This window comes from Somniosus microcephalus, chromosome 14, assembly GCF_052327205.1.
Source record: "Somniosus microcephalus isolate GS21.2 chromosome 14, FLI_Smic_1.0, whole genome shotgun sequence".
NCBI classification, from domain to species: Eukaryota; Metazoa; Chordata; class Chondrichthyes; order Squaliformes; family Somniosidae; genus Somniosus; species Somniosus microcephalus.
Window position 1 is genome coordinate 37,773,255 of NC_141000.1, and position 25,985 is coordinate 37,799,239.

The following is a 25,985-nucleotide window of genomic DNA, read 5'->3' on the forward strand; positions in this document are numbered from 1 at the left end:
TGTGTGACGGGGGGGATGACGGGAGGTGACGGGGTGGGTGTGGGGGTGGGAGTGACAGGTGCGATGTGTGATGGAGGGGTGACGGGTGGGGGTGAAGTGGGTGACCGGTGGATGTGTGATGGGGGGGCTTGATGTGGCGGTGACCGGGGGCTGTGTGACGGTGGTGTGTGACAGGGGCGGTGACCAGGGGGTGTGTGACGTGGGTGTGTGACAGGGGCAGTGACCGGGGGTGGGGTGGGTTACCAGGGGGTGTGTAACGGGTGCGTTGTGATAGGTGACTGGGGGGTGGTGTGACGGACCGGTGTGATGGGGTTGTGTGACAGGGGCGGTGACGGGGGGTGACCGGGGGGGGGCGGTGGCGGTGTGTGATGGGTCAGTGTGACGGGGGGGTGTGACAGGAGATGACGGGGGAGGGGGATGACAGGGGCGGTGTGTGATGGGAGTTGGTAACGGGGAGGGTGGGCATGTGATGGTGGGGGGTTGACGGGAGGGTTGTGACATGCAGGGTAACAGGGGGTGAAGGGGGGGTGCTGGGAGGTGCTGGGGTGGGGGGGGTGACAGGTGTGGTGTGTGACGGGGGGGTGACGGGAGGGTTGTGACAGACGGGGTAACAGGGTGTGAAGGGGGGGTGATGGGAGGTGAAGGGGTGACCGGGAGGTGTGTGGCGTGGGGGTGACCTGGGGGTGTGTGACGTGGGGGTGACCGGGGGGGGGGGGTTTGTGACGGGGGGGATGACGGGAGGTGATGGGGGGGGTGGGTGGGAGTGACAGGTGCGGTGTGTGATGGGGGGGGTGATGGGGGGGGTTGTGACAGACGGGGTAACGGGGAGGGGTGAGGGGAGGTGAAGGGGGTGACCGGGGGATGTTTGACGTGGGGGTGACCGGGGGTTGTGTGGCGTGGGGGTGACCGGGGGGGGGGGGTGTGATGTGGGGGTGACCGGGGGTTGTGTGGCGTGGGGGTGACCGGGGGGGGGGCATTGTGATGTGGGGGTGACTGGGGGTTGTGTGACGTGGGGGTGACCGGGGGGGGGGGGTTGTGATGTGGGGGTGACTGGGGGTTGTGTGACGTGGGGGTGACCGGGGGGGGGGGTGTGACGTGGGGGTGACCAGGGGTTGTGTGGCGTGGGGGAGACCGGGGGGGGGGGGTGATGTGGGGGTGACCGGGGGTTGTATGGCGAGGGGGTGACCGGGGGGGGGGTGTTGTGATGTGGGGGTGACCAGGGGTTGTGTGGCGTGGGGGTGACCGGGGGGGGGGGGGTTGTGATGTGGGGGTGACCGGGGGTTGTGTGGCGTGGGGGTGACCGGGGGGGGGGGGTGTTGTGATGTGGGGGTGACCGGGGGTTGTGTGGCGTGGGGGTGACCGGGGGGGGGGGTGTTGTGATGTGGGGGGTGACCGGGGGTTGTGTGACGTGGGGGTGACCGGGGGGGGGTGTTGTGATGTGGGGGTGACTGGGGGTTGTGTGACGTGGGGGTGACCGGGGGTTGTGTGGCATGGGGGTGACCGGGGTGGGGTGTGATGTGGGGGTGACTGGGGGGGGGGGGTGTGACGGGGGTGACGGGGGGTGTGATGGGGGGGGGGTGATGGTGGGGCTGTGATGGGGTGACGGGGGTGACAGTGGGGCTGTGATGGTGGCTGTGACGGGGTGACGGGGGGTGACAGTGGGGCTGTGATGGTGGCTGTGACGGGGGGTTGATGAGGGGGATGAAGGCGGATGATGCGGGGCGTTACAGGGGAGGGTGCGGGGTGATGGGGTGCGGGGTGATGGAGTGCGGGGTGATGGGGTGCGGGGTGATGGGGTGCAGGGTGATGGGGTGCGGGGTGATGGGGTGCGGGGTGATGGAGTGCGGGGTGATGGGCTGCAGGGTGATGGGGTGCAGGGTGATGGGGTGCGGGGTGATGGGGTGCGGGGTGATGGGGTGCGGGGTGATGGGGTGCGGGGTGATGGGGTGCGGGGTGATGGAGTGCGGGGTGATGGGGTGCGGGGTGATGGGGTGCGGGGTGATGGAGTGCGGGGTGATGGGGTGCGGGGTGATGGGGTGCGGGGTGATGGGGTGCGGGGTGATGGGGTGCGGGGTGATGGAGTGCGGGGTGATGGAGTGCGGGGTGATGGGGTGCGGGGTGATGGAGTGCGGGGTGATGGAGTGCGGGGTGATGGAGTGCGGGGTGATGGAGTGCGGGGTGATGGGGTGCGGGGTGATGGGGTGCGGGGTGATGGAGTGCGGGGTGATGGAGTGCGGGGTGATGGAGTGCGGGGTGATGGGGTGCGGGGGTGATGGAGTGCGGGGTGATGGGGTGCGGGGTGATGGGGTGCGGGGTGATGGGGTGCGGGGTGATGGGGTGCGGGGTGATGGAGTGCGGGGTGATGGAGTGCGGGGTGATGGGGTGCTGGGTGATGGGGTGCGGGGTGATGGGGTGCGGGGTGATGGGGTGCGGGGTGATGGAGTGCGGGGTGATGGGGTGCGGGGTGATGGGGTGCAGGGTGATGGGGTGCTGGGTGATGGAGTGCGGGGTGATGGGGTGCGGGGTGATGGGGTGCGGGGTGATGGGGTGCGGGGTGATGGAGTGCGGGGTGATGGGGTGCGGGGTGATGGGGTGCGGGGTGATGGAGTGCGGGGTGATGGGGTGCGGGGTGATGGGGTGCGGGGTGATGGAGTGCGGGGTGATGGGGTGCGGGGTGATGGGGTGCGGGGTGATGGGGTGCGGGGTGATGGAGTGCGGGGTGATGGGGTGCGGGGTGATGGGGTGCGGGGTGATGGGGTGCTGGGTGATGGGGTGCGGGGTGATGGGGTGCGGGGTGATGGGGTGCGGGGTGATGGAGTGCGGGGTGATGGGGTGCGGGGTGATGGGGTGCGGGGTGATGGAGTGCGGTGTGTTGGAGTGCGGGGTGATGGGGTGCTGGGTGATGGGGTGCGGGGTGATGGGGTGCTTGGTGATGGGGTGCGGGGTGATGGGGTGCGGGGTGATGGAGTGCGGGGTGATGGAGTGCGGGGTGATGGGGTGCGGGGTGATGGAGTGCGGGGTGATGGAGTGCGGGGTGATGGGGTGCGGGGTGATGGGGTGCGGGGTGATGGAGTGCGGGGTGATGGGGTGCGGGGTGATGGGGTGCGGGGTGATGGAGTGCGGGGTGATGGGGTGCGGGGTGATGGGGTGCGGGGTGATGGAGTGCGGGGTGTTGGAGTGCGGGGTGATGGGGTGCGGGGTGATGGGGTGCGGGGTGATGGGGTGCGGGGTGATGGGGTGCGGGGTGATGGGGTGCGGGGTGATGGGGTGCAGGGTGATGGGGTGCGGGGTGATGGAGTGCGGGGTGATGGGGTGCGGGGTGATGGAGTGCGGGGTGATGGGGTGCGGGGTGATGGGGTGCGGGGTGATGGGGTGCGGGGTGATGGGGTGCGGGGTGATGGAGTGCGGGGTGATGGGGTGCGGGGTGATGGGGTGCGGGGTGATGGAGTGCGGGGTGATGGGGTGCGGGGTGATGGAGTGCGGGGTGATGGGGTGCGGGGTGATGGAGTGCGGGGTGATGGGGTGCGGGGTGATGGAGTGCGGGGTGATGGAGTGCGGGGTGATGGAGTGCGGGGTGATGGAGTGCGGGGTGATGGAGTGCGGGGTGATGGGGTGCGGGGTGATGGAGTGCGGGGTGATGGAGTGCGGGGTGATGGGGTGCGGGGTGATGGGGTGCTGGGTGATGGAGTGCGGGGTGATGGGGTGCAGGGTGATGGGGTGCGGGGTGATGGAGTGCGGGGTGATGGAGTGCGGGGTGATGGGGTGCGGGGTGATGGGGTGCGGGGTGATGGGGTGCGGGGTGATGGGGTGTGGGGTGATGGGGTGCGGGGTGATGGAGTGCGGGGTGATGGAGTGCGGGGTGATGGGGTGCGGGGTGATGGGGTGCGGGGTGATGGAGTGCGGGGTGATGGGGTGCGGGGTGATGGGGTGCGGGGTGATGGGGTGCGGGGTGATGGAGTGCGGGGTGATGGAGTGCGGGGTGATGGAGTGCGGGGTGATGGAGTGCGGGGTGATGGGGTGCGGGGTGATGGGGTGCGGGGTGATGGAGTGCGGGGTGATGGATGCAGGGTGATGGGGTGCGGGGTGATGGAGTGCGGGGTGATGGATGCAGGGTGATGGGGTGCGGGGTGATGGAACGCGGGGTGATGGAGTGCGGGGTGATGGGGTGCGGGGTGATGGAACGCGGGGTGATGGGGTGCGGGTGATGGAGTGCGGGGTGAGGGGTGCGGGGTGATGGAGTGCGGGGTGATGGGGTGCGGGGTGATGGAACGCGGGGTGATGGAGTGCGGGGTGATGGAGTGCGGGGTGATGGGGTGCGGGGTGATGGGGTGCAGGGTGATGGGGGTGCAGGTGATGGGGTGCGGGGTGATGGGTGCGGTGTGATGGGGTTGCGGGGTGATGGGGTGCAGGGTGATGGGGTGCAGGGTGATGGGGTGCGGGGTGATGGGGTGCGGGGGTGATGGGGTGCTTGGTGATGGGGTGCTGGGTGATGGGGTGCGGGGTGATGGGGTGCAGGGTGATGGGGTGCGGGGTGATGGGGTGCTTGGTGATGGGGTGCTGGGTGATGGGGTGCGGGGTGATGGAGTGCGGGGTGGTGGGGTGCGGGTGATGGGTGCGGGTGATGGGGTGCGGGGGTGATGGGGTGCAGGGTGATGGGGTGCGGGTGATGGGGTGCGGGGTGATGGGGTGCGGGGTGATGGGGTGCGGGGTGATGGGGTGCGGGGTGATGGAGTGCGGGGTGATGGAGTGCGGGTGATGGAGTGCGGGTGATGGAGTGGGGTGATGGGCGGGGGTGATGGGGTGCAGGGTGATGGGGTGCGGGGTGATGGAGTGCGGGGTGATGGAGTGCGGGGTGATGGAGTGCGGGGTGATGGAGTGCGGGGTGATGGAGTGCGGGGTGATGGGGTGCGGGGTGATGGGGTGCGGGGTGATGGGTGCGGGGTGATGGGGTGCAGGGTGATGGGGTGCAGGGTGATGGGTGCGGGGTGATGGGGTGCTTGGTGATGGGGTGCTGGGTGATGGGGTGCGGGGTGATGGAGTGCGGGTGGTGGGGTGCGGGGTGATGGGGTGCGGGGTGATGGGGTGCGGGTGATGGGGTGCAGGGTGATGGGGTGCGGGGGTGATGGGGTGCGGGGTGATGGGGTGCGGGGTGATGGGGTGCGGGGTGATGGGGTGCGGGGTGATGGGGTGCGGGGTGATGGGGTGCGGGGTGATGGGGTGCGGGGTGATGGGGTGCTGGGTGATGGGGTGCGGGGTGATGGGGTGCGGGGTGATGGGGTGCGGGGTGATGGGGTGCGGGGTGATGGGGTGCGGGGTGATGGGGTGCGGGGTGATGGAGTGCGGGTGATGGGGTGCGGGTGATGGGGTGCAGGGTGATGGGGTGCAGGGTGATGGGGTGCAGGGTGATGGGTGCGGGGTGATGGGGTGCTTGGTGATGGGGTGCTGGGTGATGGGGTGCGGGGTGATGGGGTGCGGGGTGATGGGGTGCGGGGTGATGGGGTGCAGGGTGATGGGGTGCAGGGTGATGGGGTGCGGGTGATGGGTGCTTGGTGATGGGGTGCTGGGTGATGGGGTGCGGGGTGATGGAGTGCGGGGTGGTGGGGTGCGGGGTGATGGGGTGCGGGGTGATGGGGTGCGGGGTGATGGGTGCAGGGTGATGGGGTGCGGGGTGATGGGGTGCGGGGTGATGGGGTGCGGGGTGATGGGGTGCGGGGTGATGGGGTGCAGGGTGATGGGGTGCAGGGTGATGGGGGGGTGCGGGGTGATGGGGTGCTTGGTGATGGGGTGCTGGGTGATGGGGTGCGGGGTGATGGAGTGCGGGGTGGTGGGGTGCGGGGTGATGGGGTGCGGGGTGATGGGGTGCGGGGTGATGGGGTGCAGGGTGATGGGGTGCGGGGTGATGGGTGCGGGGTGATGGGGTGCGGGGTGATGGGGTGCGGGGTGATGGGGTGCGGGGTGATGGGGTGCAGTGTGATGGGGTGCGGGGTGATGGGGTGCGGGGTGATGGGGTGCGGGGTGATGGGGTGCAGGGTGATGGGGTGCAGGGTGATGGGGTGCGGGGTGATGGGGTGCGGGGTGATGGGGTGCGGGGTGATGGGGTGCGGGGTGATGGAGTGCGGGGTGATGGAGTGCGGGGTGATGGGGTGCGGGGTGATGGGGTGCGGGGTGATGGGGTGCGGGGTGATGGGGTGCGGGGTGATGGGGTGCGGGGTGATGGAGTGCGGGGTGATGGGGTGCGGGGTGATGGAGTGCGGGGTGATGGGGTGCGGGGTGATGGGGTGCGGGGTGATGGAGTGCGGGGTGATGGGGTGCGGGGTGATGGGGTGCGGGGTGATGGAGTGCGGGGTGATGGGGTGCGGGGTGATGGGGTGCGGGGTGATGGAGTGCGGGGTGATGGGGTGCGGGGTGATGGAGTGCGGGGTGATGGAGTGCGGGGTGATGGAGTGCGGGGTGATGGAGTGCGGGGTGATGGGGTGCGGGGTGCGGGGTGATGGGGTGCGGGGTGATGGGGTGCAGGGTGATGGGGTGCGGGGTGCTGGGGTGCGGGGTGATGGAGTGCGGGGTGATGGGGTGCGGGGTGATGGGGTGCAGGGTGATGGAGTGCGGGGTGATGGAGTGCGGGGTGATGGGGTGCGGGGTGATGGGGTGCGGGGTGATGGGGTGCGGGGTGATGGAGTGCGGGGTGATGGGGTGCAGGGTGATGGGGTGCAGGGTGATGGAGTGCGGGGTGATGGGGTGTGGGGTGATGGAGTGCGGGGTGATGGGGTGCGGGGTGATGGGGTGCTTGGTGATGGAGTGCGGGGTGATGGGGTGCGGGGTGATGGAGTGCGGGGTGATGGGGTGCAGGGTGATGGGGTGCGGGGTGATGGGGTGCGGGGTGATGGGGTGCGGGGTGTTGGGGTGCGGGGTGATGGGGTGCGGGGTGATGGGGTGCGGGGTGATGGGGTGCGGGGTGATGGGGTGCTGGGTGATGGAGTGCGGGGTGATGGGGTGCGGGGTGATGGGGTGCGGGGTGATGGGGTGCTGGGTGATGGAGTGCGGGGTGATGGGGTGCGGGGTGATGGGGTGCGGGGTGATGGGGTGTGGGGTGATGGAGTGCGGGGTGATGGAGTGCGGGGTGATGGGGTGCGGGGTGATGTGGTGCTGGGTGATGGAGTGCGGGGTGATGGGGTGCGGGGTGATGGAGTGCAGGGTGATGGGGTGATGGGGTGCAGGGTGATGGAGTGCGGGGTGATGGGGTGTGGGGTGATGGAGTGCGGGGTGATGGGGTGTGGGGTGATGGAGTGCGGGGTGATGGGGTGCGGGGTGATGGGGTGCGGGGTGATGGGGTGCGGGGTGATGGAGTGCGGGGTGATGGGGTGCGGGGTGATGGAGTGCGGGGTGATGGGGTGCGGGGTGATGGAGTGCGGGGTGATGGAGTGCGGGGTGATGGGGTGCGGGGTGATGGGGTGCGGGGTGATGGGGTGCGGGGTGATGGAGTGCGGGGTGATGGGGTGCGGGGTGATGGGGTGCGGGGTGATGGGGTGCTGGGTGATGGAGTGCGGGGTGATGGGGTGCGGGGTGATGGGGTGCGGGGTGATGGAGTGCGGGGTGATGGAGTGCGGGGTGATGGGGTGCGGGGTGATGGGGTGCTTGGTGATGGGGTGCGGGGTGATGGGGTGCGGGGTGATGGAGTGCGGGGTGATGGAGTGCGGGGTGATGGGGTGCGGGGTGATGGAGTGCGGGGTGATGGAGTGCGGGGTGATGGAGTGCGGGGTGATGGGGGTGCGGGGTGATGGGGTGCGGGGTGATGGGGTGCGGGGTGATGGGGTGCGGGGTGATGGAGTGCGGGGTGATGGAGTGCGGGGTGATGGAGTGCGGGGTGATGGGGTGCGGGGTGATGGAGTGCGGGGTGATGGAGTGCGGGGTGATGGGGTGCGGGGTGATGGGGTGCGGGGTGTTGGGGTGCGGGGTGATGGGGTGCGGGGTGATGGGGTGCGGGGTGATGGGGTGCGGGGTGATGGAGTGCGGGGTGATGGGGTGCGGGGTGATGGGGTGCGGGGTGATGGAGTGCGGGGTGATGGGGTGCGGGGTGATGGGGTGCGGGGTGATGGGGTGCGGGGTGATGGAGTGCGGGGTGATGGAGTGCGGGGTGATGGGGTGCGGGGTGATGGGGTGCTGGGTGATGGGGTGCGGGGTGATGGGGTGCGGGGTGATGGGGTGCGGGGTGATGGAGTGCGGGGTGATGGGGTGCGGGGTGATGGGGTGCGGGGTGATGGGTTGCGGGGTGATGGAGTGCGGGGTGATGGGGTGCGGGGTGATGGGGTGCGGGGTGATGGGGTGCTGGGTGATGGGGTGCGGGGTGATGGAGTGCGGGGTGATGGAGTGCGGGGTGATGGGGTGCGGGGTGATGGGGTGCGGGGTGATGGAGTGCGGGGTGATGGAGTGCGGGGTGATGGGGAGCGGGGTGATGGGGTGCGGGGTGATGGGGTGCGGGGTGATGGAGTGCGGGGTGATGGGGTGCGGGGTGATGGGGTGCTGGGTGATGGGGTGCGGGGTGATGGGGTGCGGGGTGATGGAGTGCGGGGTGATGGGGTGCGGGGTGATGGAGTGCGGGGTGATGGGGTGCGGGGTGATGGGGTGCGGGGTGATGGGGTGCTGGGTGATGGAGTGCGGGGTGATGGGGTGCGGGGTGATGGAGTGCGGGTTGATGGGGTGCGGGGTGATGGGGAGCGGGGTGATGGGGTGCGGGGTGATGGGGTGCGGGGTGATGGAGTGCGGGGTGATGGGGTGCGGGGTGATGGGGTGCTGGGTGATGGGGTGCGGGGTGATGGGGTGCGGGGTGATGGAGTGCGGGGTGATGGGGTGCGGGGTGATGGAGTGCGGGGTGATGGGGTGCGGGGTGATGGGGTGCTGGGTGATGGGGTGCGGGGTGATGGAGTGCGGGGTGATGGAGTGCGGGGTGATGGGGTGCGGGGTGATGGGGTGCGGGGTGATGGAGTGCGGGGTGATGGATGCAGGGTGATGGGGTGCGGGGTGATGGAGTGCGGGGTGATGGGGTGCGGGGTGATGGGGTGCTGGGTGATGGGGTGCGGGGTGATGGGGTGCTGGGTGATGGGGTGTTGGGTGTGACGAGCGGCTGATCCGCTGCCACCCGTTCTATGCTCTTGCTGTTGTTGAATTCTGTCCCGAAGTGTCTAACCTTGCTGAGGTGCTGCACCTGCTAAACGTTAGATCCTGGGAAAACCGACGAATGGCATGGTAAATTTGAGGTGTTGAGCAGAGGTGGGCTGGCAGTGACCCGATGGGACAAGATATCCATTTGTTAGACATCCTAGTTGATGAACAGGACAAAGCAGCGATCAATTTGATGAGGGGACAGGTGCTGAGGTAGACTCACAGCCTGAAGCAGATAATCTACGCATTCATGCTGGTCAGTCTGAGTGTGGGGGTGAGGGTACGGGGTGGGGGAGGGCGTGGTGGGTGGGGACTGGGCATGGTGGGTGTGGGGAGCTGGTGATGGAGGTCAATAGTGCACAAAACTGCACCATGTCTGGATGGAGTGGTCTGTAATGGTCTTTTCCCGTCCTTCTTTCCGTATCTTTGTAAAACCCAAAACAAGGGTTGGCAATGATTAACATTATGATCTGGTGTATTTGGATCTTGGCTGTTTTTACAGGCTGAAAGCCTTTGACTGAATTGATGCAGCCATTCCCTTAGTTTTACTAGCTGACGTCACATCTTGTTAAAGTTACTTATGATTTTATTGTCACGGACCACAATGAACATAAGAACAGGAGGAGTCTGTTAAGTCCGTGAATGATTGAGACACGGACTAGCAGGAGAGAAACAAAGAGATCTTTACTGGTGAAAGGCATAAACGAAACTAACCAACAGAGGCTCTCTAGCACCTTTTATACAGGGGTGGTCACTGCCAGTACTGCAGTCTGAGACCAGTTATTCTCTTAAAGGTACATACACAACAATTCCTCCCCTTTTAGATAAACAGTACATAACATTCATTTAACAACTAAATGATAACGAATTACAATCACAATTACTGTTACTAGATACAGTGGTTAAGTTTAAGCAATTATAAGTTCAGTCTTTGAGGAGGCTTCCTGATTCTGTCTGGATAACGCCTCTTTGGGGTAACAGGTTCTTCTGGCAATGTTGAGTCGGAATCAATGTCGTTGTTTGGTTCATCTGCTTCCAATATTACCGGTTCTGCGGTAGCTGCAATTGGAACGTCGATTTCATTACCAGGTGTATCAGATCGTGGTGTGGAGTTGACGTTTTCCAGTGACCCTAGAATCTGGTCAGCATGGCGTCTTACAATGCTCTCCCCAACGTCCACGGTATACATGAGAGGTCCTTGTCGTGTACAAATCGTTCCTGGCTGCCATTTCTCAGTGCGGTAGTCCCGGGCCAAAACTGGTTGACCTATCTTAAAACTCCTGGTCGGCCTTTCATTCATATTCTGAAACTGCCTGTTCTCCACATCTCTTCGGACGTTTGGCTTAACCAAATCCAAGTGGCATCGTAGTCTTCGATTGAAGAACATCATGGCTGGAGTTTGGTTGGTAACCGCATGTGTCGCATTCCGGTAGGCAAACAAGAAGTTGTCCACCTTGTGTTGTAGGGGTATATCTTCATTACACATTGCCTTGATAGCCTTCTTGAATGTTTGGACAAACCTCTCGGCCAATCCATTAGTGGCTGGATGATATGGGGTAGATGTGTAATGCTTAACACCATTGTTCTTTAAGAACCTCCGGAACTCTTCAGACACAAACTGTGGTCCATTGTCAGAGCAAATCTGTTCAGGCAGCCCATTCCTGGCGAATATGGTTCGTAGAACTGTGATAGTATTTTCCGTGGTGGTTGAGGACATTTTTATTACCTCTGGCCACTTTGAATGTGCATCCACCGCAATTAAAAACATTGAGTCCATGAAGGGACCAGCAAAATCAATGTGCACCCTTTGCCATGGAGATGAGGGCCACTCCCATGGATGCAGAGGAGCTTGTGGTGGGGCGTTTTGGACCTTCTGGCATCCTGCACAGCTCTTGGTCATCTCTTCGATTTCTCTATCGATTCCCGGCCACCACAAAAACGCTCTGGCTAAGCTCTTCATTTTTACCCCACCCAGATGACCCTCATGAAGCTCATTGAGCACTCTATCCGTCAGCTTAGGTGGAATTACTACTCTGGATCCACACATCAAGGTTCCTCTGCACACTGACAGCTGTTCTCTTCTCGGCGAGAATGCTGGCAGCAGTGGTTCGCCATGTGCTGGCCATCCCTTCACCGTTAAATCATAGACCCGTGATAGTGTCGGGTCATTCCGTGTTTCCTTTTCTATGTTTGCATTCGTCACAGGGAGACATTCGACTATGGTCGAGTGGAATACCTCCATTGGATCCACTGCAAGGTCTTCTTCTTCCACCGTCGGCAACGGTAGGCGTGACAATCCATCAGCATTTCCATGCTGTTTAGTTCCTTTGTACTCGATGTCATATTGGTGTGCCCCTAGGAAAAGGGACCATCTTTGCAGCCGTTGTGCTGTCATTATCGGTACGCCCTTCTGAGGGTTGAAAATGGAGACAAGAGGTTGATGATTGGTTAGTAGAGTAAATTTTTGACCGTGCAGATAGTGATTGAACTTCTTCACCCCCCACACTAGGCTGAGGGCCTCTCTGTCAATCTGAGCGTAGTTACGCTCGGCAGAAGTTAACGAGCGTGACGCAAAAGCTATCGGCCTCTCCGAACCATCAAGGAATTTATGTGACAGTACCGCCCCAATGCCGTAGGGAGACGCATCACACGCCAGCCTGATTGGCAGTGCTGGGTTGTAATGAGCCAATACTTCCTTTGAAGTGATTAAGTCCTTACTCTTCTGAAAAGCACGCTTACAATCATCGCTCCATTTCCATGCTACCCCCGTTCGTAGCAGGGCGTTCAGTGGGTGCAAAATTGTCGACCAATTCGGCAAAAACTTATGATAGTAATTCACCAACCCAAGGAATGACCTCAGTTGCGACACATTTTCAGGCGCTGGGGCCTTAACAACCGCTTCAATTTTGTCAGGGGACTTATGTAACCCCTCTTCATCAATCACGTGGCCACAATACGATATCTGTTTCTTAAAAAATTCGCACTTGGGGCAGTTGGCTCGCAGCCCATGTTCCCGTAGTCTAGTGAGCACCTGTTCTAGGTTGTTAAGGTGTTCACTGTCATCTTCACCTGTTACAAGGATGTCGTCCAAGTAACACTGAGTCCCCGGAATCCCTTGCAGGACTTGTTCCATCGCTGTTTGCCATATCGCCGGAGCCGATGCTACTCCGAATACCAATCGATGATATTGGTAAAGACCTTTGTGAGTGTTTATCGTGAGATACTTCCTAGAGGACTCTTCAACCTCCATCTGCAAATATGCTTGTGCTAGGTCAATTTTTGTAAAACGCTTCCCTCCAGACAGCGAGGCGAATATGTCTTCTATCCTTGGAAGAGGATATTGTACTGTGCGAAGGATAGGGTTCACCGTCACCTTGAAATCCCCACAGATGCAAATCTTCCTTGGCTCTCCGGACTTATTGGTTGACGTTTTCTTCATGACAGGAACGATGGGTGTCGCCCACTCGCTCCAGTCGACCTTAGACAACATGCCCGCCTTCTCCAGATTCTCCAGCTCTGCCTCGACGGCTGGGCGAATTGCATATGGTACCGGTCTCGCTTTGAAAAACTTGGGAACTGCATTCTCTTCTATTTTTATCGAGGCGGTTACGCCTTTAAGCGTGCCCAGTTCTTGTTGAAATACCTCTTTGGCGTTAGCTAAGATTGTTGACAATCATCCAGGAGTGACGTCTTCATCTTTTTTACCGTCCACCGTCATTGCATGAATGGAATGCCAATCTAAGTTTATCTTCCTGATCCATTCCCGTCCCAATAACGGTGGTCCACCATTTGGCAGTATGTAGAGATACAATTTCCGTATTTTCTTGCCATTGTATTCGACAGGCACCCTTATTTTTCCCCTGGGGTATACTTTTTGCCCTGTATACGTCGTCAAGACGATGGATGTCTCTCTCAAGGGTATGTGTGAAAATAGCCGCTCGTAGTCTCGTCGATTCATGACGGTTAGCGCTGATCCTGTATCCAATTCCATTTTAACTTGGGACCCTGCTATCGTGAGAGTGACCCAAATGGTTCAGTGATCCTCTTTTGCGATTACATTGTGAAGTTTGAGACAGCTTAGTCTTCTGTTTCCGGATTCACTATCGCTCATCTGGTCTTCGGAACTACTGTCCGTCATCTTTTGTACTTTCTTGTACGGTTCCTTAGTAGCCTTTTTGTTGTCGCTGGTCTTCTTCCCAGACCTACAAACTCGTGCAATGTGTCCAATCTTCCCGCATTGTCTGCATATTTTGTCTTTGGACCAGCAGTCCTTCTGGTCATGGTTAGTTCTGCCGCAGCGATAACATTTTGCAAATCCCCGTGTCATTTCGTGGGTGCCGTATTCCTGTGGATTTTGTTGAATTTCTGCAGCTCCCCTGGCTGCTGCTTCATACGATACTGCCACGCTGAAAGCCTTATCTAGCGTCAGCTCTTTTTCTGCGAGTAACTTCTTCTGTGTTCCTTCACTCAGGAGTCCACAGACAAATTTGTCCCGTAGGGTATCTGCCAGTCCTGCTCCGAACTGGCAGTGCTTTGATAGCTTGCGTAGTTCCGTAAGATGCTCAGCATTGCTCTCATCTTTGTGCTGAGTTCTCCTGTGGAATTTAAATCTTTCTGCTATCAACAGCGGTGCAGGGTTTAAGTGCTCCTGTAGAACAGCAACAATTTCGTTAAAACTCTTCGCCTTCGGTTTGGCTGGAGTAATCAGATCCCGCAATAGGCCGTACGTTCTAGTGCCCATTAAGTTTAGCAATATTGATGCCTTTTTCCCCTCCGCTATTTCATTTGCCTCGAACTATACCTCGACTCTTTCCACATACGTGGTCCAGTCCTCTATTGTATTATCAAAAGCAGTGATACAGCCAGTCTTCGGCATCTTGCAAATGTAAAATGGCGCCTCCCGCGCTTTGCCTTCTTCCCCGATTTAATAAAATGGCGCCTCCCGCGCTTTGTCTTCTTCCCCGCTGTTGTTAGCGCTGCTTTCCACGGTTTCCTGCACGTTAAATATTAATTCATTTTCTTTTATTATCTTCCCGTCGTGGAGCGGACCCTCTGGGACACTTCCCTCCCTCTTCTGAGGTCCGAACGCTGCCCAGCTTCGAAACACCGGCCGCGCCCTGTATGCTCCACCCTCTCTCTCTCTCCTTGCTTCCCAACTCGCTGCCCGGCCCCGTTGCAGCCCAGGAAGGATCGGAGCACTACCTGCCACCAGCCCGATTAGCTGGGAAACCACGGACTGAGGAACCCAGCCTGGCTCTGGACAGTCTCTCCTGCAAGTTTTGAAATCGATGATTGACGGTCGACGCCCGTTTCTCGAGTTTCAATGGCCGATTTTTTTTTTTTTCCCTTCTTTCTTCTGGCTCCGACCTTCAACACGTCGTCGGAGCTGCTGCTGAGTTGCAGGTAAGTTCGTTTCTAACTCATCGCCAGTGTTAAGTCCGTGAATGATTGAGACACGGACTAGCAGGAGAGAAACAAAGAGATCTTTACTGGTGAAAGGCATAAACAAAACTAACCAACAGAGGCTCTCTAGCGCCTTTTATACAGGGGTGGTCACTGCCGGTACTGCAGTCTGAGACCAGTTATTCTCTTAAAGGTACATACACAACAGAGGCCATTCAGCCTCTCGAGTCTGATCCGTCATTCAATGAGGTCATGGCTGACTTGTATCCGAATTTTATCCACCCGCCTTGGCTCCATATCCCTTAATACCTTTGGCTAGTAATAATCTATCGATCCCAGATAGATTTAAAATAATTAATTGAGCTAGCATCTCCTGCTTTTTGTGGGAGAGAGTGCCACACTTTTACCACCCTTTGTGTGAAGCAGTCTTTCCTAACTGATCTCCTGAACGGCCTGGCTCTGATTTTAAGGTTATATCCCCTTGTCATGGCACAATGAGAAGCTAAGCTGGAGAATCTAAGGGACCTGTTGTGTGGCGCTGAGGTAATTCAAGAGGACATCACGCAGTTGGAGACACATTGGCTGAGGCCACAGCTAGTGGAGGCCATGCTTCTTCCCTTTTATTGATGACAGGAACAGCCAGTCACAGGGCAACAGTCACACTTATGACATCACCTCCTGCAGTGTTGAGCATGTGACTCCCTCAGACCAATGGGGCAAGGGGCAGGCTCCTGCAGTGTGTGAAGGATGCTAAATGGAGAAGACAATTTAACAAAAGGAAACTCGAAGAAAATGGAACACTGCTTTAGACATTATTTGCACAACAGTGCACGAGAATGCAACGGCAGTCTATAATTATAGAGTGATTCCATGCGATAACAACAAGAAGTTAATGTTTCCAACTAGGCTGCCCATCTCATATCTTATAAAGTAATCAATTCTAATACTTCTCAACATTTTGTTAAACGTGTGAAGAACTCTACTTTCTTGGCATTACAAGAATTAAAATGAGTCGTTCACTTGAATGAGGCCTGAATATTTTCCAACATGATTACAGTTAGGAACCAGTTATATTTTAAACACAACATCACATTCTGGCATCAAAGTCTCAAGCACTGCAGGAGAATGAGCAAAGGGAATCAATAGCTATCACAAGATATCAAAGTCTCCTAATAATGTTTCATTCGTCATTGATTTCTCAGAATATTATGGTCTGTCTTTCTGGAACGCTGCAGATCGTGTGGGGCTGCTTAGTTTGTATTCTATAAGGGCAGCTAGTGATTGAGTTTGAGCAAGTACAGAGCTGTTTATACAGATGCTCTAAGCAGCAAACCAATGCTATTAGCACGCACCTAGTCATTCTTTCAACCTAGAATAATGTGCTAATATCACCTCTAAAGAATGCAGCCCTGAACATTCTAGGAACATCGGAACAGGAGTCGGCCATTCAGCCCCTCAAGCCTGTTCTGCCATTCAATGAAATTATGGCTGTTCTGCAGGGGCGGGTTGGGAGGTTCCCACTGTAGCTTTGGTGGGAGACCTGCGGGTTCCCTAGGGAAACAGCAGGAGACCCGATTATACTGGGCAGTTATAACCGGTTATTCTAGGTCTCTGCCAGTCCAGGAGTTTCTTCAGTGCCCTGTGGGAGCTTCCATTATGCCCCTCACATGGCAACTGACAAGCAGGGGAGGTGGGTGCCAAGGGCAGCGAATCCCCTCAGCCAAGAGATCTCGCTCGTGCACCTCAGTCGGGGCCAGGCATTTGTGTGGCACCCGGTACACTGAGTGATTTGAGGCACACAGATGCTAGCCTCCACTAGGGTGTATGTGGGGCCCACCACCGAGTCAAGGCTCGGCAAGTGGCCTGGACCCTCAAAGGCCTCTGAATTCTTTTCTCAAAGTAACGCAGATTGGCCCCCTTGCTCAGGGGGCTGACAGAAACATTGTCAGCACTGGGGGGGCCTGGGCAACCTCCCGTACTCTCAAAACCAGAAGAAAGCTGGAGTTTCTGTTGGCATGGAGCAGGCAAACACCAGAGATGCCCCAAGCTAATGAAGTGCCCTACCTTTGACCTTCCAACCTCTGGCACAGTCAGTGCAGGAGGGAAATGTCCTGGTGTAACTGCCAGCATTGTGGCCAAAGGAAATTCGGGGCCTGTGTTTAGTAACTATGTTTATGATCAGTAGAAAGATCTCACATTGATCAAAGGGCCAATAATGTAGAACAAATTGTTCAGTTCTTTACTTCCTATTTTCTGCTACAACAATAGCATTAGCTCAAGTAAACTTTCCTACTTTTTAATATGATAGTTTTAAGCCCTTCTCACTAAGATACTAAGCTTACTGACCGATTAATGGAAATAGCCGGAAAAGCCTTACCAGACTCGTCCACTCTGGGGAGTTTAGATGGGCTTTCTTCATAGTCGTCATCAGACATTTCCATTTCCTCTTCACGACGAATTCCCATTAGTTCTTCACTATGCGCATTCCTGATTTCCTGTTGTTGAAGAGGGAAATGCTTTGTTGCGAGGAATTCAGGCATGAACGATAAGTAGTCAAAAAATAAAGTTAGCTCGGATTAAACATTTCTCATATTGGGTAGGATACAATACCGCTTACCTGCGAAAATACAGGTTTGATGTTACAGGTGATCTCGAGCGGGGATGGACTGTGTGTTAGAATCATAGAACGATTACAGCACTGAAGGAGGCCATTCGGTCTGTCGAGCCCGTGCCAGCTCTCCTCAAGAGCACTTCAGCTAGTCCCACTTCCCTGCCCTTTCCCCGAAGCCCTGCAATTTTTTCCTTCAGGTACTTATCCAATTCCCTTTTGAAAACCACGATTGAATCTGCCTCCACCACCCTTTCAGGCAGTGCATTCCAGATCCTAACCACTCGCTGAGTAAAGCAGTATTTCCTCAGGTCGCCTTTAGTTCTTCTGCCAATCACCTTAAATCTGTGTCCTCTGGTTCTCGACCCTTCCACCAATGGGAACAGATTCTCTCTATTTTCTCTGTCCAGACCCCTCATGATTTTAAACACCTCTATCAAATCTCCTCTCTACCTTCTCTGCTCTAAGGAGAACAACCCCAACTTCTCCAGTCGATCCATGTAACTGAAGTCCCTCATCCCTGGAATCATTCTTGTAAATCTTTTCGCACTCTCCCTAAGGCTTTCGCATCCTTCCTAAAGTGCGGTGCCCAGAATTGGAAACAATACTCCAGTTGGGGCCAAACCAGTGTTTTATAAAGGTTCATAACTTCCTTGCTTTTGTACTCTATGGGCTGAATTTTCCCAGGTCCCACCTGCACGGTGCGGGGGAACCCGAGAGATGGCAGGAATCCCGGAAGGTCTGGCTTCACGGCACGCTGTGGAGAATCCCGAGCCCCGGGAACCCTGGCTGCCTGCAGTAAAACCTGCAAAGTAGGTTAAAGTAGAGGCTTCAAGCCTAATTATCATATGTAAATTGCCAACCCGCCTCTTGGCAGTGGGTTGGCCACCCGCACCCACCCCATCCCTCCTGAAAGCTGAAAGTGGGTGGGTTGGAGGCGGTTGGGGTCAGGTTTCACATTTTTTCAACTTTAATTTCCCCCCACCTGCTCTTAGCTCAGAAAATTCCGGCCAATGCCTCTATTTATGAAGCCCAGGATCCCGTATGCTTTTTTAACCACTTTCTCAACCTGTCCTGCCACCTTCAACGATTTGTGCACACATATCCCCAGGTCTCTCTGTTCATGCATCCTCTTTAGGATTGTACCCTTTAGTTTATATTGCCTCTCCTCGTTCTTCCCACCAAAATGTATCACTTCGCACTTTTCTGCGTTAAATTTCATCTGCCACGTGTCCGCCCATTCCACCAGTCTGTCTATGTCCCCTTGAAGTCTATCACTATCACAGAATCACAGAATCACAGAAACCCCACAGTGCAGATAGAGGCCATTTCGGCCCATCGAGCCTGCACCGACACATATCCCACCCGATCCCCGTAACCCCTACACCAACACATATCCCACCCTATCCCCGTAACCCCACATATTTAATCCCCCTAACACTAAGGGTCAATTTATCATAGCCAATCATCCTAACCCGCACATCTTTGGACTGTGGGAGGAAACCGGAGCACCCGGAGGAAACCCACGCAAACACGGGGAGAATGTGCAAACTCCACACAGACAGTCACCCGAGGCCGGATTCGAACCCGGGTCCCTGGCGCTGTGAGGCAACAGTGCTAACCACTATGCCTCCTCACTGTTCCCTATACTTTCAAGTTTTGTGTCATCTACAAATTTTGAAATTGCACCCTGTACACCCACATCCAATTCATTAATATATATCAAGAAAAGCAGCGGTCCTAGAACCGACCCCTGGGTCTGACAAACAATCATTCACCACTACCCTCTGTTTCCTGTCACTTAGCCAATTTCGTATCCATGCTGCCACTGTCCCTTTTATTCCATGGGCTTCAACTTTGCTGCCGAGCCTATTATGTGGCACTTTATTAAACGCCTTTTGGAAGTCCATATACACCACATCAACCGCATTGCCCTCATCAAGCTCATCAAAAAACTCAATCAAGTTGGTTAAACATGATTTGCCTTTGACAAATCTGTGCTGGCTTTCCTTAATTAATCCACACGTGTCCAAATGACTGTTAATTTTGTCCTGGATTATTGTTTCTAAAAGCTTCCCCACTACCGAGGTTAAACTGACTGGTCTATAGTTGCTGGGATTATCCTTACTCCCTTTTTTTGAACAAGGGTGTAACATGTGCAATCCTCCCGTCCTTTGGCACCACCCACATATCCGAGGAGGATTGGAAGATTATGGCCAGTACCTCCGCAATTTCCACCCTTACCTTTTTTTTAATTCATTGATGGGATGTGGGCATCACTGGCTAGCTAGGCCTGCATTTAGTGCCCATCCCTAATTGCCCTTGAGAAGATGGTGGTGAGCCGCCTTCTTGAACTGCTGCAGTCCATATGGTGTAGGTACACCCACAATGCTGTTAGGAAGGGAGTTACAGGGCTGGGTTTGCCGTTGTTGTTGTCGTTTCCGGTGCCGAGGTTGCTGCCGGGTGGTCCGTCCGGTTTTATTCTTATTGTTTTTCGTAGCGGTTGTTTACAACTGAGTGGCTTGCTAGGCCATTTCAGAGGGCATTAAGAGTCAACCACATTGCTGTGGGTCTGGAGTCACATGTAGGCCAGACCAGGTAAGGACGGCAGATTTCCTTCCCTAAAGGACATTAGTGAACCAGATGGGTTTTTGCAACAATCGACAATGGTATCGTGGTCGCCATTACTAAGACTAACATTTAATTCCAGAATTAAATTGAATTGAATTTAAATTCCACCAGCTGCCTCCCTCAGCAACCTAGGATTCATCCCATCTGGTCCTGGTGACTTATCTACTTTAAGTACAGCCAGCCTTTCTAGTACCTCCTCTTTATCAATTTTTATCCCATCCAGTATCTCAACTACCTCTTCTTTCACTATGATTTTGGCAGCATCTTCTTCCTTGGTAAAGACAGATGCAAAGTACTCATTTAGTATTTTAGCCATGCCCTCTGCCTCCATGTGTAGGTCTCATTTTTGGTCCCTAATCGGCCCCACCCATCCTCTTATAACCTGTTTATTATTTATATGCACGTAGAAGACTTTTGGATTCCCTTTAATGTTAGCTGCCAGTCTATTCTCATATTCAGCCTTGTTCTCACTTGTATTCTCGACCTGACATCTGTCATACAGCTGCTTTTTCTGCTTCATCTTTCTATCTCTTTTGTCATCCAGGGAGCTCTGGCTTTGGTTGCCTTATCACCTTGCCCCCTCGTGGGAATGTACCTCGACTGTACCTGAACCACTTCCTCTTTAAAGGCAGCCCATTGTTCAATTACAGTTTTGACTGCCAATCTTTGATTCCAATTTACCCGGGCCAGATCCATTCTCAACCTACTGAAATTGGCCCTCCTTCAATTAATTTCTTTTACTCTAGATTGCTCCTTGTCCTTTTCCATAGCTAATCTAAACTTTATGATACTATGATCGCTGTTCCCTAAATGTTCCCCTACTGACACTTGCTCCACTTGACCCACCTCATTCCCCAGGACCAGTTCCAGCATTACCTCCTTCCTCATTGGGCTGGAAACGTACTGATCATTAAAGTTCTCCTGAACACACTTCAGAAATTCTTCCCCCTCTCTGCCCTTTACACTATTACTATCCCAGTCTATATGGATAGTTGAAATCCCCCATTATCACTACTCTATAGTTCTTGCACCTCTCTGTAATTTCCCTGCAAATTTGCTCCTCTATATCCTTCCCACGAGTTGGTGGCCTATAGAATACACCTAGTAGTGTAATGGCACCTCTATTGTTTCTCAAATCTAACCAAATAGATTCTGCCCTTAACCCCTCCAGGACATCTTCTCTCTCCAGCACTGTAATATTCTCCTTACTCAAGACTGCCACCCCACCTCATATTTTTCCTGAACACCTCATAACCAGGAATATTTAGTACCCAATCCTGCCCTTTTTTGAGCCAGGTCTCCGTTATCCCCACAACATCATATTTCCATGTGGCTATTTGTGCCTGCAGCTCACCAACCTTATTTACCATGCTTCGTGCGTTTACACACATGCACTGTAAACCTATCTTAGACGTTCTTGTATTCTCTCTTAGTCAGACCCTATCTAATACCGTACTATTTCTTATTTTAGTGCTATCTGGCTCCCCCAATCCTTTGTGCACCTTGTTTTCTCCTTTCTCATGCTACATCCTGGTGCCCATCCCCCTGCCAAATTAGTTTAAACCCTCCCCAACAGCACTAGCAAACTCCTACCGCCCCCGCGAGGGTATTGGTCCCGGCTCTGTTCAGGTGCAACCTGTCCGGCCTGTACAGGTCCCACCTCCCCCAGAACCGGTCCCAATGCCCCAGAATTCTAAAGCCCTCCCTTCTGCACCACCTCTCCAGCCATGGATTCATCCGCTCGATCCTTCTATTTCTATACTCACTAGCTTGTGGCACTGGGAATAATCCGGAGAATACTACTTTTGAGGTCCTGCTTTTTAACCTCTTTCCGGGCTCCCTGCAGGACCTCATCCCTCTTTCTACCTATGTTGTTGATACCGATATGGACCACGACCTCTGGCTGTTCACTCTCCCCCCTCAGAATGTCCTGCAGCCGCTCAGTGACATCCTTGACCCTGGCAGTAAGGAGGCAACATACCATCCTGGAATCATGTCTGTGGCTGCAGAAACACCCGTCTGTTCCCCTAAGTAATAAATTTCTTATCACTACTGCTTTCCCGATCTTCCTCCTCCCCGCTTGTACAGCTGACCCACCCATGGTGCCGTGGACTTAGCTCTGGCTCTACTCACCAGAGGAACCATCAGCATTCACTGGATACCGGTTAGAGAATGAGAGGCTCTCGGGACTCCTGCACTACCTGCCTGGTCATTCTTGTCTGTCTGGCGGTCACCCATTTCCTCTCTGCCTGCAAACTCTTACGCTGCGGGGTGACCACCTCTTGAAACATGCTATCCACAAAGCTCTCAGCCACACAGCTGTACTGCAGTGATGCCAACGTCTGCTCAAGCTCCAAAACCCGGAAGTTCAAGCTCCTCCAGCTGATGACATTTCCTGCACATGTGGTTGTCCAGGACATGGGAAGTGACCTGGAGTTCCCATATAGCACAGGATGTGGATTCCATGGGACTGCGGTGCCCTGCCATGCCTCTATTTAATATTAACTAATTTAAGATGCTCGAGATCACCGGTGTTGCTGGGTGTTTGATATTACAGGTGATCGAGGGCGCGGATGGGCTGTGTGTTGCCGGGTGTTTGATATTACAGATGATCAAGAGTGCGGATGGGAAGTGTGTTGCCGAGTGTTTGACATTACAGGTGATCGAGGGCGCGGATGGGCTGTGTGTTGCCGGGTGTTTGATATTACAGGTGATCGAGAGCGCGGATGGGAAGTGTGTTGCTGAGTGTTTGATATTACAGGTGATCGAGAGCGTGGATGGGCTGTGTGTTGCCGGGTGTTTGATATTACAGGTGATCGAGGGCACGGGTGGGCTGTGTGTTGCTGAGTATTTGATATTACAGGTGATCGAGGGCGCGGATGGGCTGTGTGTTGCCGGGTGTTTGATATTACAGGTGATCGAGGGCGCGGATGGGCTGTGTGTTGCCGGGTGTTTGATATTACAGGTGATCGAGAGCGCGGATGGGAAGTGTGTTGCCGAGTGTTTGATATTACAGGTGATCGAGGGCGCGGATGGGAAGTGTGTTGCCGGGTGTTTGATATTACAGGTGATCGAGGGCACGGGTGGGCTGTGTGTTGCCGGGTGTTTGATATTACAGGTGATCGAGAGCGCGGATGGGCTGTGTGTTGCCGAGTGTTTGATATTACAGGTGATCGAGGGCGCGGATGGGCTGTGTGTTGCCGGGTGTTTGATATTACAGGTGATCGAGGGCGCGGATGGGCTGTGTGTTGCCGGGTGTTTGATATTACAGGTGATCGAGAGCGCGGATGGGCTGTGTGTTGCCGGGTGTTTGATATTACAGGTGATCGAGGGCGCGGATGGGCTGTGTGTTGCCGGGTGTTTGATATTACAGGTGATCGAGAGCGCGGATGGGCTGTGTGTTGCCGAGTGTTTGATATTACAGGTGATCGAGGGCGCGGATGGGCTGTGTGTTGCCGGGTGTTTGATATTACAGGTGATCAAGAGCGCGGATGGGCTGTGTGTTGCCGGGTGTTTGATATTACAGATGATCAAGAGTGCGGATGGGAAGTGTGTTGCCGAGTGTTTGACATTACAGGTGATCGAGGGCGCGGATGGGCTGTGTGTTGCCGGGTGTTTGATATTACAGGTGATCGAGAGCGCGGATGGGAAGTGTATTGCCGGGTGTTTGATATTACAGATGATCAAGAGTGCGGATGGGAAGTGTGTTGCCGAGTGTTTGACATTACAGGTGATCGAGGGCGCGGATGGGAAGTGTGTTGCCGAGTGTTTGATATTACAGGTGATCGAGGGCGCGGGTGGGCTGTGTGTTGCTGAGTATTTGATATTACAGGTGATCGAGGGCGCGGATGGGCTGTGTGTTGCTGAGTGTTTGATATTACAGGTGATCGAGGGCGCGGATGGGAAGTGTGTTGCCGGGTGTTTGATATTACAGGTGATCGAGGGCGCGGATGGGCTGTGTGATGCCGGGTGTTTGATATTACAGGTGATCGAGGGCGCGGATGGGAAGTGTGTTGCCGAGTGTTTGATATTACAGGTGATCGAGAGCATGGATGGGAAGTGTGTTGCCGGGTGTTTGATATTACAGGTGATCGAGGGCGCGGATGGGCTGTGTGTTGCCGGGTGTTTGATATTACAGGTGATCGAGAGCGCGGATGGGAAGTGTGTTGCCGAGTGTTTGATATTACAGGTGATCGAGGGAGCGGATGGGAAGTGTGTTGCCGGGTGTTTGATATTACAGGTGATCGAGGGCACGGGTGGGCTGTGTGTTGCCGGGTGTTTGATATTACAGGTGATCGAGAGCGCGGATGGGAAGTGTGTTGCCGGGTGTTTGATATTACAGGTGATCGAGGGCGCGGATGGGCTATGTGTTGCCGAGTGTTTGATATTACAGGTGATCGAGGGCGCGGATGGGCTGTGTGTTGCCGAGTGTTTGATATTACAGGTGATCGAGGGCGCGGATGGGCTGTGTGTTGCCGGGTGTTTGATATTACAGGTGATCGAGGGCACGGATGGGAAGTGTGTTGCCGGGTGTTTGATATTACAGGTGATCGAGGGCGCGGATGGGAAGTGTGTTGCCGGGTGTTTGATATTACAGGTGATCGAGAGCGCGGATGGGAAGTGTGTTGCCGGGTGTTTGATATTACAGGTGATCGAGAGCACGGATGGGAAGTGTGTTGCCGGGTGTTTGATATTACAGGTGATCGAGGGCGCGGATGGGAAGTGTGTTGCCGGGTGTTTGATATTACAGGTGATCGAGGGCGCGGATGGGAAGTGTGTTGCCGGGTGTTTGATATTACAGGTGATCGAGGGCGCGGATGGGCTGTGTGTTGCCGGGTGTTTGATATTACAGGTGATCGAGGGCGCGGATGGGCTGTGTGTTGCCGAGTGTTTGATATTACAGGTGATCGAGGGCACGGATGGGAAGTGTGTTGCCGAGTGTTTGATATTACAGGTGATCGAGGGCGCGGATGGGCTGTGTGTTGCCGGGTGTTTGATATTACAGGTGATCGAGGGCGCGGATGGGCTGTGTGTTGCCGGGTGTTTGATATTACAGGTGATCGAGGGCGCGGATGGGCTGTGTGCTGCCGGGTGTTTGATATTACAGGTGATCGAGAGCGCGGATGGGCTGTGTGTTGCCGGGTGTTTGATATTACAGGTGATCGAGGGCACGGGTGGGCTGTGTGTTGCCGGGTGTTTGATATTACAGGTGATCGAGAGCGCGGATGGGAAGTGTGTTGCCGGGTGTTTGATATTACAGGTGATCGAGGGCGCGGATGGGCTGTGTGTTGCCGGGTGTTTGATATTACAGGTGATCGAGGGCGCGGATGGGAAGTGTGTTGCCGGGTGTTTGATATTACAGGTGATCGAGAGCGCGGATGGGAAGTGTGTTGCCGGGTGTTTGATATTACAGGTGATCGAGGGTGCGGATGGGCTGTGTGTTGCCGGGTGTTTGATATTACAGGTGATCGAGGGCGCGGATGGGCTGTGTGTTGCCGGGTGTTTGATATTACAGGTGATCGAGGGCGCGGATGGGCTGTGTGTTGCCGGGTGTTTGATATTACAGGTGATCGAGGGCGCGGATGGGAAGTGTGTTGCCGAGTGTTTGATATTACAGGTGATCGAGGGCGCGGATGGGCTGTGTGTTGCCGGGTGTTTGATATTACAGGTGATCGAGGGCGCGGATGGGAAGTGTGTTGCCGGGTGTTTGATATTACAGGTGATTGAGGGCGCGGATGGGCTGTGTGTTGCCGGGTGTTTGATATTACAGGTGATCGAGGGCGCGGATGGGAAGTGTGTTGCCGGGTGTTTGATATTACAGGTGATCGAGGGCGCGGATGGGAAGTGTGTTGCCGGGTGTTTGATATTACAGGTGATCGAGAGCGCGGATGGGAAGTGTGTTGCCGAGTGTTTGATATTACAGGTGATTGAGGGCGCGGATGGGCTGTGTGTTGCCGGGTGTTTGATATTACAGGTGATCGAGGGCGCGGATGGGCTGTGTGTTGCCGGGTGTTTGATATTACAGGTGATCGAGGGCGCGGATGGGAAGTGTGTTGCCGGGTGTTTGATATTACAGGTGATCGAGGGCGCGGATGGGCTGTGTGTTGCCGGGTGTTTGATATTACAGGTGATCGAGGGCGCGGATGGGCTGTGTGTTGCCGGGTGTTTGATATTACAGGTGATCGAG

The 25,985-nt window shown here is 56.1% G+C and overlaps 1 protein-coding gene across 1 annotated transcript in view; it reads right to left on the reverse strand.

Annotated features, from left to right (window-relative positions):
- The window catches only part of enox1 (ecto-NOX disulfide-thiol exchanger 1), a 980,064-nt gene that overhangs the window by 582,057 nt on the left and 372,022 nt on the right, over window positions 1-25,985 (reverse strand). Inside the window, exon 8 of the mRNA XM_086006510.1 lies at window positions 16,937-17,054. Coding sequence (XP_085862636.1) covers window positions 16,937-17,054 — 118 coding nt within the window. The remainder of the gene's footprint in view (window positions 1-16,936; window positions 17,055-25,985) is intronic.